The sequence below is a fragment of the Electrophorus electricus genome, chromosome 20 (assembly GCF_041902795.1).
Source record: "Electrophorus electricus isolate QZ-2024a chromosome 20, ASM4190279v1, whole genome shotgun sequence".
NCBI lineage: Eukaryota > Metazoa > Chordata > Actinopteri > Gymnotiformes > Gymnotidae > Electrophorus > Electrophorus electricus.
Genome location: NC_137516.1, coordinates 16,090,001 through 16,102,027, shown reverse-complemented (window position 1 = coordinate 16,102,027; position 12,027 = coordinate 16,090,001). Strand labels below are relative to the sequence as shown.

Below are 12,027 nucleotides of genomic sequence, written 5' to 3'. Positions count from 1 at the left end.
ACACACACACACACACACGCACGCACAGACACACACACACATACACACACACGCACGCACAGACACACACACACATACACACACACGCACGCACAGACACATACGCACACACACACACAGGCGCGCGCGCACGCACAGACACACACACACACGCGCGCACACACACACACACACGCACACACACACACACACACACGCACGCACAGACACACATACACACACACACACACACATGTGTACAGACAAACACGCACACCCATGCACGCACACACACATACACACACACACACACACACACACACACACACACACACACCCATGCACGCACACACAAACACACACACACACACATTCAGTACATTCTGCTCTAGCTGTAAAATTCCCATTGGAAACACTCTTCCCGCTGTGCCTTTTCCTATTCCCGTCTTTCCCATCCTCTCCCTTCTGTCTGGCTCTCTCCCACTCGTTCTGTTTTTGTTTCTCTTATACCTCCTATTCAGCTTCCCTCTTTCCTGCCGTTACCGTTTTCCCTTCGTCTTTCCGTTGTTGGTGGTTCTTGGGTCCTCTCTCTCTCTCTCTCTCTCTCTCTCTCTCTCTCTCTCTCTCTCCTCCTCTCTTTCTGCATTCATGCTTGGTAAGTGAACTCTTCCCGCTCTACGACACATCCACACAGTGGAGAATCTGTTCATTCAGCAGCACTAGTGTGCCAGCAGCCCCTGCAACCTCCTAAATACACACACACACACACACACACACATACACACACACACACACACAAAGGTTTAGCTCTGTAAACCACTGCACCTCCCAAACACACACACACACACACACACATGGCGCTACCTCTTGCTCCGGGTTATTACAATGCAAGCTCATTGCCAGTGCGTGTGAGCTGCAGGTGGTGTGAACTGCTCTGTGCGAAGGTGCAGGGCGTGCGTGCCAGCCCGTGCGTGCCAGCCCTGTGCACACATCACCTCCCCACTCCACAGAGCTGCCGTCACAGTGCAACATTACAGCCTCGCAGTTGTTTAAACACCAGTGCAGGCCTCAGCGTTTCAAAGCAGCCCATGCAAATTGCAAAACATCACCTCACTGCACAACAACAACGAGTGTGCCTCCAGTGTGTCCTAAGACACTCAAATCCATTTGAACTGATTATAAAAGCAAATGAGCCAGGCAGTCAGTACAGCACTACTGACAAATGGAACAAAATCTTGGCACCGTTCAAAGAAAGCTGCTCGGAAAATGTCATAATAGACTAGTTTGCAGTGTAGTTCAGAATAAAGCGGTATACAGGGTTTATCAGCATACAATGATGCACAGGGTATACCAGAATACAGTGGCATACAGTGTATAGCAGAATACAGTGTTTTACAGCATATATCAGAATATAGTGGTATGCAGCGTATATCAGAATACAGTGGTATACAGTGTATATCAGAATACAGTGGTATACAGTGTATAGCAGAATACAGTGGTATACAGTGTATAGCAGAATACAGAGGTATACAACATATATCAGAATATAGTGGTATGCAGCGTATATCAGAATGCAGTGACATACAGCGTATATTAGAATACAGTGGTATACAGTGTATAGCAGAATGCAATGGTATACAGTGTATAGCAGAATACAGTGGTATACAGCCTATATCAGAAAACAGTGGTATACAGTGTATATCAGAATACAGTGGTATACAGTGTATATCAGAATACAGTGGTATACAGTGTATAGCAGAATGCAATGGTATACAGCCTATATCAGATATAGTATGGTATACAGTGTATATCTTAATAAAGTGACATACACTGTATATCATAATACAGTGATATACAGCGTATATCAGAATACAGTGGTATATTACGTAAACTTTGTGCATAATTATTAGGCAAGAGAGTGTTTTGACCATATCATCATTTTTATGCATATTTCCCAACTCTAAGCTGTATAAATGTGAATGCTTATTGGATGTAAGCATATCAGGTGATGTGTATTTGTGTAAAGACGGTGGGTGTGGCCTAAGGAGAGCACACCCTGTATCAAGGTGTGCAGAATTATTGGGCAGTTTCTTTTCTTCAGGCAAAATGGGCCAAAAAAGAGGTTTAACTGACTCTGAAAAGTAAAAAAATTGTAAAAAGTCTTTCAGAGGGATGCAGCATTCTTGAAACTGCCAAGATATCACGGCATGATCACAGAACCATCAAACGTTTTGTTGCAAATAGTCAACAGGGTCGCAAGAAACGTGTTGAGAGAAAAAAAGACGCAAATTATCTGCCAGAGATTTGAGAAGAATCAAACGTGAAGCGACCAGGAACCCATTATCCTCCATGCTGTCAAATTCCAGAACTACAACCTACCTGGAGTGTCCAGAAATACAAGCTGTTCAGTACTCAGAGACACAGCCAAGGTAGGGAAGACTGAAACCCCACCACCACTGAGCAAGACACACAAGGTGAAAAGTCAAGACTGGGCCAAGAAATGTCTGAAGACTTTTCAAAGGTTTTATGGACTGATGAGACTAGAGGGACTCTTTTGATGGACCGGATAGACAGACCCATGGCTGGATCAGTAATGGGCACAGAGCTCCACTTTGTGGAGGTGGGGTACAGCTATGGGTTGGTATTATTAAAGATGAGCTAGTTGGACCTTTTCTGGTTGAAGATGGACTCAAAATCAACTTCCAAACCTACTGCCAGTTTTGAGAAGATGCTTTCTTCAAGCAGTGGTACAGGAAAATGTCTGCATCTTTCAATAAGACCATGATTTTTATGCAGGACAATGCTCCATCGTATGCATTGAAAGTACTCCACTGTACTTTAAAGGCCTTAAAGATGAAAGAATATTGACACGGCCCCCTTCCTCACCTGACCCAAACCCCATTGAGAACTTGTGGGCCTTTTTTAAATCAGAGATTTACGGTGAAGGAAAACAGTACAGCTATCTGTACAGTGTCTGGGAGGCTGTGGTTGCTGCTGCACAAAAGGTTGATCATCAACAAATTAAGAAACTGACAGACTCCATAAATGGAAGGTTTGTGGGTGTTTTTGAAAAGAAGGGGGGTTGTACTGGGCACCGATTTTGTTTAATGTCAGAAATGTTTATTTGTAAAGTTTGACTTGTTTTTGTTTATTATTCTCACTTTAACTGATGAAAATAAACAAGTCAGATGGGAGCATTTCCATCTTTCCTTTAGTTGCCCAGTAATTCTGCACACACAGATATTCTGCTATGAAAGACATGACCTCACGTTTACTTTCTTTAATATTCAGCTTTTAAGGTTTATTAACATTTTGGATTGACTGAGCACTGTAGTTGTTTGATAATAAAACTTGCCCAATACAACTTGCTAAAAAATACAACTTGCTCAATAATTGTGCACACAGTGTATATCAGAATACAGTGGCATACAGTGTATATCAGAATACAGTGTATATCAGAATACAGTGGCATACAGTGTATACAGAATACAGTGTATATCAGAATACAGTGGCATACAGTGTATACAGAATACAGTGTATATCAGAATACAGTGTATATCAGAATACAGTGGCATACAGTGTATATCAGAATACAGCGGCATACAGTGTATATCAGAATACAGTGTATATCAGAATACAGTGGCATACAGTGTATACAGAATACAGTGTATACAGAATACAGTGTACATCAGAATACAGTGGCATACAGTGTATATCAGAATACAGCGGCATACAGTGTATATCAGAATACAGTGGCACACAGTGTATATCAGAATACAGCGGCATACAGTGTATATCAGAATACAGTGTATATCAGAATACAGTGGCACACAGTGTATATCAGAATACATTGCTATACAGTGTATACCAGAATACAGTGTATAGCAGAATACAGTTGTATACTGGGTATATCAGAATACAGTGTATATCAGAATACAGTGGTATATTATCAGAATGTCTTCAGTTAGTGTGTTTAATACAATGTGCCAGTGTATTTAATACAATGTGCCAGTGTATTTAATGTAATGTGTTAGTGTATTTAATTTATTGTATTTGTTATCCAAAGCCAGAAATTAAACTCAAAACATTTGTCATTGAAAGACACACTTAATCAATAAATAGTTCATTTTATTTTCAAGCTTAGCTGTAAATGTACATGGCCAAAAAACTATAAACTATAAATATATTAATGACAAACGTTTATTTATCTATAGTTTCGACGGACATTTTCCACCTTGTTCACCGTGCTGAACGCTCATTATGTTCCAGTCTTATTAAACATAACTCCAGCCTGGTTCTGACAGGCTCTGCCACGCCTTGTGACTCTAGTGTTTACCTTGTCTCAGTTTTTTTGGGGGTTTTTTGCTTTCAGCTTACATCTGCTTTGATCAACAATTTTTTTATGCAATTGCATAAAAAAATGTCTCTGGAAATGACACTGTTCTCGATGGTTTCATCTGAAAGGCAGCGATGCAGACGTGATTGAGGGGTGAAATTCTGCAACGCATTGCTGGCGCACATAAATCCCGGATAATTATACTTAAAGATTTCCTGCTGGATTTCGTATTCTGCGTGTGGTACGAACTCTGAACGCTTTGAACAAGCTACGTCTCCCACAAACGTGAAAAAACATTTCGAAAGTTATTTCAGAGCAGCTGATAAGAACTGCACTAACATGCGTGTGTGTGTGTGTGTGTTTGTGCGTATGCATGTGTTTATGAATGGCTACTGAGTCACAGATCTATGGAAGTGGAAAGCGTGTAAACTAGTCATTTTCAGATGTGTTCTCAGAGATACACTTGTCTGTAGCACTCATTTGAGTTCTGCTGTGTGTCGACGGCATGATCACCATCAAGTTAATGGCTTCTCTCTTGGCAGTTTAATCTTGTGCGTAAGAAAAATTCCCGATCTGCTGCATATCCATATACCTATGGATGTCTCCATAAGCTGTTCTCTCCCCACCACCGGGAATTGTCCTGGCACACACACACACACACACTCACACACTCACACACTCACACACTCACACACACACACACACACACACTCACACACACTCACACACACACACACTCACACACTCACACACACACACACACACACACACACACACACACACACACACACACACACACACTCACACACACACACACACACACTCACACACACACACTCACACACACACACACACACACACTCACACACACACACACACACACACTCACACACACACACACACACTCACACACACACACACACACACACACACACACACACACACACACACTCACACACACACACTCACACACACACACACACACACACTCACACACACACACACACACTCACACACACACACTCACACACACACACACACACACACACACACACTCACACACACACACACACACACACACACACACACACACACACACACACACACACACACACACACACACACACACACACACACACTCACACACACACACACACTCACACACACACACACACACACACACACACACACACACACAGTCACCATTCATCCAGCTTCTTGTGTCTCTCACTTGCCCACTTTCACACTGGTAAGTCTGGCCGCTATAAGTGTCTGCATGATGGACTCTTACTAAATGGATGCAGATTTTATGCAGGCTTTTTGTCGAGCGGTGCACAAGCTTTAGCCACTAGACACTTTTTTAATGACTCTTCTAACTGGAGGTGGGCCTCTCCACGATGGCATAAACCCTTCCCCTGCAGATAAAGTGGTGCTCGGCTGCTTGTCCCTCATTCCATGTCGCTCTCGGCCGTTTGCGAGCTGCTCTCAAACCGTTCTCCAACTGCTCTCGGCTGCTCTTGTACTGCTCCGAGCTCCTGACTCAGACCCCGCTGACCCACATCAGCTGTTTAACCTTTTCCTCACCTCTTTCTCTATCTTCTGTGGGCACTTTTCATTTTACCCCCCCGGGGGGTAATTGAGCCGTGTGTTTACAGAGCTAAACCTATATTAAACTTTGGAGTGACTGTTAACTCCTCTCGTTCGTCACCCATCGCTCTCCACGTTCGCCGCATAATTGGATGCTGATTCACGCCGACCAATCTGTGCATCTCGGTGGGTAGGCCCCCACCCAATCGCGACACCCGTATGCCAAGCGAGGCGGGAGAAAACGAAGCGCCCGCTTCTGTTACCCAGCCGTGGCCAATAAGAGTCGGCGGCTCTTTGAAGCGGAACTGGAGCACAGCCACAGCAGAGGCCTTCGATCGTGTCTCTGGAGTGTGATCGCCTGAGGGGTGTGTGTGTGTGTGTGTGGAGCGGGTGGCGTGAGGGATTGCTGGTGCTGTGAGTTGCGGCCCATTGAGTTCGCTCCTCCGTGCTGTTCCAAACACCAGCACAACGAGACCTGGACGCGGCTCTGTTCTTTGTCGGGCTTGAACTGTGACTCAGGAAGTGATAGGTGGATGGCGTGCATGCGCATGCATGTGTGAGTGTGTGTGAGTGTGTGTGTGTGTGTGTGTGTGTGTGTGTGTGAAAAAGGCTCTCAGCTTGAGGCGGGAGAATGATGTATGATTTGGTGAGTAGCAGGGAGGGTATGTGGGAAGTAAACTGAAGATGACACCAAACACTGTGTGTGTGAGTGTGTGTGTGTGTGTGTGTGTGTGTGTGTGTGTGTGTGTGTGTGTGTGTGTGTGTAGGGGTATGTATAAACTATTGTTATTTGCGTAAATTTGAATGTGAAGAACTACATGACCTTGAGTGTATATTTGTGTGTGTGCGTGTGTGTGTGTGTGTGTGTGTGTGTGTGTGTGTGTGTGTGTGTGTGTGTGTGTGTGTGTGTGAAGCAACCTCCCCCATTATTCAGACAAAAGTAGCTCATCTGAGTTTAAGCACACCAGTGCTTGGCCTTGGACCTGTTCCATGTCACCCGCCCGGCGGCACCACTGGCCATCTGCGTCACGGCGGTAACGGTGCGGGTCTCTCCTCTCGCGCGTGTAGACCCGCATGCACCCACGTGCCTGCACGACGCCGGAGCTGCACGTCAGTAACGTCAGACAAGGGCCTGACTCAGACTGGGTAGATGTGTGGAAAAAAAAAACCCATGTTTGTGGATTCCCGGTCGGGCCTGCAGGAGATGTGACTTTGATCTCCGCCTGTTGTTTCATTGAGCAGATAAATCTGTCAGCTCCCTGTAGTACATCGTTGCTTTTGATATTAAAAATGAAGGGACGTTAAAGCCGTAATGAAGGAGGCAGGCGGTCCTCTGGCTGGATTATTGTGTTTCAGGCTTTTCTGCATGTTTTGCCCCCATCCCCCATTGCATGTCTCTCTTCTTGCTGATTGGCTACGGCCTCTGACCCTTGTCATTTACTGCTCCTGGTGCCATGGCGAATCAAGTGGGTGGGGGTCACCAAAACTCAAACAAAAGGATCAGCGAGACTCTGGCATGCAGGCAGGGACTTCAGTGGGTGAGACTTCAGTGGGCGGGGTCAGCGAGCTGTTAATGGGCGGGGTCAGCGAGATGTTAGTGGGCGGGGTCAGCGGGTGGGGTCAGTCAGAGAATTGAGTGACAGGTTCTGTGACCGTCAATCAGGTGAGGTCACCAGGTGGGGTCTGTGCATGCAGGACAGTAAAGATACAGGACAGTGGAGGTGCAGGACAGTGGAGGTGCAGGACAGTTCATTACACTGATGTTGACTGCTCTTTTGTTGCACTGATTGTTGTCTGAGATAGAGCTTAATGTATTTTGCACTGATCCCTGTGTTTCTACAGTATTCTAGATCACTGGTATCTTGGACTCTAACCTACTGTACTGTACTAGGATGTACTCTATGAGTAAATGACAAAGCACTTTATAAGTGGCTCCGGATAAGAGCGTCTGCTAAATGCCGTAAATGTTAAATGTAAGTGCAGGACATTGAAGGCGCGGGACAGTCAGAGCGCCCTAGTATCTGCCTGTGTAGAGGACTACACAACGAACTCCATTTTAAGAGAAACTACAAACCATAGGGAGCGAAAACGTTCCGAGCAGAGGGACGCTTAGACCGTGCAGGGAGTCGTGCATAACAGCTTATCATGAAACAGGAAACTGAAGCAAAATGTTTCCCATCAACTTCTCATCAATCATTATGTGTCAGTTCAAGATGTACTGGCAAGTGGCACCTGCTGACTGGCTGAAACTCAGAGAGCAGCAGAGGTATGAGAACGCTCCACCGTTTACAACTGCTATTTACGGTTCAGAAATCTTTGCTGAAAAACATTCATGACATGGAAGAAACCTATTCAGAAATGTTGCCAGATCACCTGCAAAATGAATTTAGCTTGTTAATTTTTACCTAGTTAGCTAATGATCCTGAGGTTGGCTAGAACAAGCTGTTTAGTCAGCGTCAACCAGATGTTTGTTTTACGCGCACCATATGGGTCCATGTTACATAGATGCAGTTCAGTCTAGACGCATTAGCCAATGAAGGGACTGTCTGAACTGTACAGCTGTCGAGAAAAAAAGAGTAAAATACAACATGAATAATGTCTTCTGGGTGATGACATTGTAGGACACTCCGAATCTGCAGTTCCCTTGACCCACATCACACGATTAGTGTGTATGGAATACAAGAGCATGCTGCCTAGGGTCCCTTTAGAATAGAATCGGATTAAGATTTAAGTGGGCGTGGTTAGAGCTAGGGGGCGGGGTCAGAGAGCCTCGAGCAGGCCCGGGTCGGGTTAGCATTGGCAGACGGGCGTGACAGGGTGCGGCGGTGAGCCGCAATTAGGGGGTCTTGTGCTCCGGAAGGGAAGCAGCGTGGCAGAGTGCTAATGTGCTGATTTAATGGACGAGTGAGGAAGGCATGGTCATTGGGCCGCTGGGTTACCGGGGAAAAAGCCACAGGGTCCCGATGCCAATCACCAGAGTCTGGGCTCGTTAGGCACACAAAGAACAGAGGGTGAGGCAGTTCTGATTGGTAGAAAGCTTTGATGTGGCTGGTGTTGTGAATCTGACTCTCTTTCTCTCTCTCTCTCTCTCTCTCTCTCTCTCTCTTTCTCTCAGGCACCTGGTCGTTCTCCATCTCCGAGCTGACTGTGCCGGGGGCGGAGGTGGGCCGGATCTCGGCAACAGACGCTGACTTGGGAGAGAATGCCAAGTTGGAATATACCATCCTGGAGGGGGAGTCGGGGGACACCTTCAACATTACCGGCGCGAATCAGGAGGCCATCATCATCCTCAACAAGGTGGGAGGAAGGCTGCATGGAGAAAATAGATGAGAGAGAGAGAGAGAGAGAGAGAGAGAGAGAGAGAGAGAGAGAGAGAGGAAGAGTGTGTAGGGTGTTTGCAAAATGTATCATGGTCAAAACCAGGTGGAAGGAGGGTGGAGAGATTGGTCGCCTGCTCCCGCTGCCCAGTGTCGTGAGAAAACATGCTCCTTGTGGAAAAAAAGGTCCTTCATAATAATGTTGGTGTGGGGATGTGAGTGCTGCCTTCAGTGTGACTCAGAGCAGCTGATTCAAGTCTCTCTCAATCTGTGAGCAATCTGTACGTGTTTGTAATGGTGCGTGTAAGTGTGTGTGTGTGTGTGTGTGTGTGTGTGTGTGTGTGTGTGTGTGTGTGTGTGTGTGTGTGTCGGGTGGGGCACAGGCACTGTCATTAGGGATGGTGCAGAGTGACTCTGATTGGAAACAAAGCATTGTGGGTTGTGTGTTACATGCAGCTCTAATGAGATGGGACTCTCCAGTGAATATTGCACTTCTGCTTCTGTTAAACATTTTTATGGACATCGTGAGCTACAGGCCAAAGGTGTCACGCACACACACACAAACACACTAATAATACAATTTATGATTATACATTTGTTTCAGAATTAGCACAATGGACCAAAGTTCAAATTTGTTGACATATGCATTGTTGGTGAGTACTATTGGTGATGCAGCTGTGTTTGCGTGTAAGTATGTATGTGTGTGTGTGTGTGTGTGTGTGTTTGTGTGTTTGTGTGTGTGTGTGTGTGCGCGTATGTGTGTGAGTTTTCGTGTGTGTTTGCGAGTATGTGTGCATGCATGTGTGTGCGCGTGCGTGTGTGTGTATGTGTGTGTGTGAGTTTTTGCGTGTGTGTGTGTTTGCGAGTATGTGTGCATGCCTGTGTGTGTGTGTGTGTCTTGGTGAGATTGTATTGAAAAGCTGCAGGTGTTGTGCTCCCGGTGCTTCCGGGCCACCGATGTGGTGCGTTGATGAGGAGCGATAGAAGGAGAGCACGCGTGAAAGGATGAGGGGACAGAGAGAAAGAGAGGAAATGAGAGAGCGAGGGAGATCCCTAGATTGGGCCATGGATAGAGGGATGGACAGAACGAAGCAAACAGAATGATAGAGACATAAAGAGACAGAGAGCACTACAAAAAGTACAGAATTATTTATCATAAACTACACATGCTGTTAGTTAGTTAGTTACTTGGTACATTAGGTGTGTTATATAGATATATAGGCTACTGGAGTATTTCCTTGCCAAAGAGTTTTTACAACATTTACAATTCAATACCTGATACATGTGAATGTTTCCATCCATACAGGTTTTGTTATTGTTGAGGCTGTGTGCATGTAATAAAATATTATAAATGTTGCATATTAATCAACTGGACAAGGTTATCACCAGCTTCCTGGCTTTGAAGTCTGTGGTGGTGTCTGTCGTTGCGTACAATGTTGTGTGCATCTTTCTGTGTGTGTGTGTGTGTGTGTGTGTGTGTGATCACAATGTAGCCTAGCAGCAAGAGAGTGAAGCGACCAATCAGGATACGGAACTGAAACGATTCAGTCCAGACAGCTCTGAAATTGGACACAGCAGAAACAGCTTTGTGAAGTAAAAAAAAATAACCTCCATCAGTACGGTGGACGGCCAGCGAGACTCGGACGTCTCCAGCACGAATGAATCACTTGCAAATGCATACAGGATGCCCAGACAATCTCCTGTTTGTAGGAGTGTGACAGTGTGTGTATGTGTGTATATATATATATATACTGGTACGGCTGCAGGTCTGACATGCATGTTTCCCACTAGTATGACAGCATAACAGTGCAGACGCAAGGCAGACACAGGTTACACAACAGGCAGATGTCATGTGATGGGCAGGTGTCATGTGACCTCCATAGTTGACAAAGTGAGAGTCCTCGGACGGGAGCACCGGCAGCCATTCCAGGAAGGGAAGCAAGGTTGTGGTGGTTCACGGCTCAGTTGCAGTAACTAGGTGTGAAGGATTTGCGAGCGAAATCCCAGTTTTCCCTTCCCTGTCTGCCAGAGCCCTCGATGTCTTCAATCCCGGCGCTTGTTCAAAGGTGCCATTAAAGCCACACGCTCGAATTTGTCGCGACCTAGGCCGAGCTACGGACACGACACACACACACACACACACACACGTGGCCGAGGCGCACGTCTCCAAAGCCGAGTTCAAATAAAACACACTCTGTGTTATGTGACATGCAAGTCAAAGAAACTTCCAAAGCAGGTTCACGCGACGGCAATTTATCACGACAGGCCAGTAATCCAAACGCACGCAGGGCAGTCGGACTGAATTTGGTGTTGCAATAGAGGAACAGTGAGTGTTGTAGACTCACTGTGCAGGCAGATGGATCAATTCTGCACTGGCTCGTTGGGTGGGCAAATAAGCAGGTGGAATTATGGGTAAACAGATGAGCTACTCCCGTGCGTGTAGTCTTTCTTTATATTCGGACGCGCCCGCGCCTGATGAAAACTCAGACGCTCGGCTTGTGTTTTACGACGTTCTCCAATAGCCCTGACAAAAGAAAACGTACCCAGAATGTAAGAAGAAGAAAGAGGAGAAAGAGAAGAAAGAGGAGAAAGAAGGGTCCATAAGTCTTTCTGTCTACGAGGATAACTAGTCTGCTTTTGACTGTCGGACAGCAGCTCAATACCATCTGATGGGAGTGCAAAAATGCAAAAGAGAAGAGAGAGAGAGAGAGAGAGGGAGAGAGAGAGAGGGAGGGAGGGAGGGGGGAGAGAGGGAGAGAGAGAGAGAGAGAGAGAGAGGGAGGGAGAGGGAGCGAGGGAGGAAAGAGG

The 12,027-nt window shown here is 45.9% G+C and overlaps 1 protein-coding gene across 2 annotated transcripts in view; it reads left to right on the top strand.

Moving 5' to 3' along the window:
* The window catches only part of cdh24b (cadherin 24, type 2b), a 96,902-nt gene that overhangs the window by 67,969 nt on the left and 16,906 nt on the right, over positions 1-12,027 (top strand). For both annotated transcript variants that reach the window (XM_035536480.2, XM_081703401.1), the window contains exon 6: positions 9,018-9,199. In XM_035536480.2, coding sequence (XP_035392373.1) covers positions 9,018-9,199 — 182 coding nt within the window. The remainder of the gene's footprint in view (positions 1-9,017; positions 9,200-12,027) is intronic.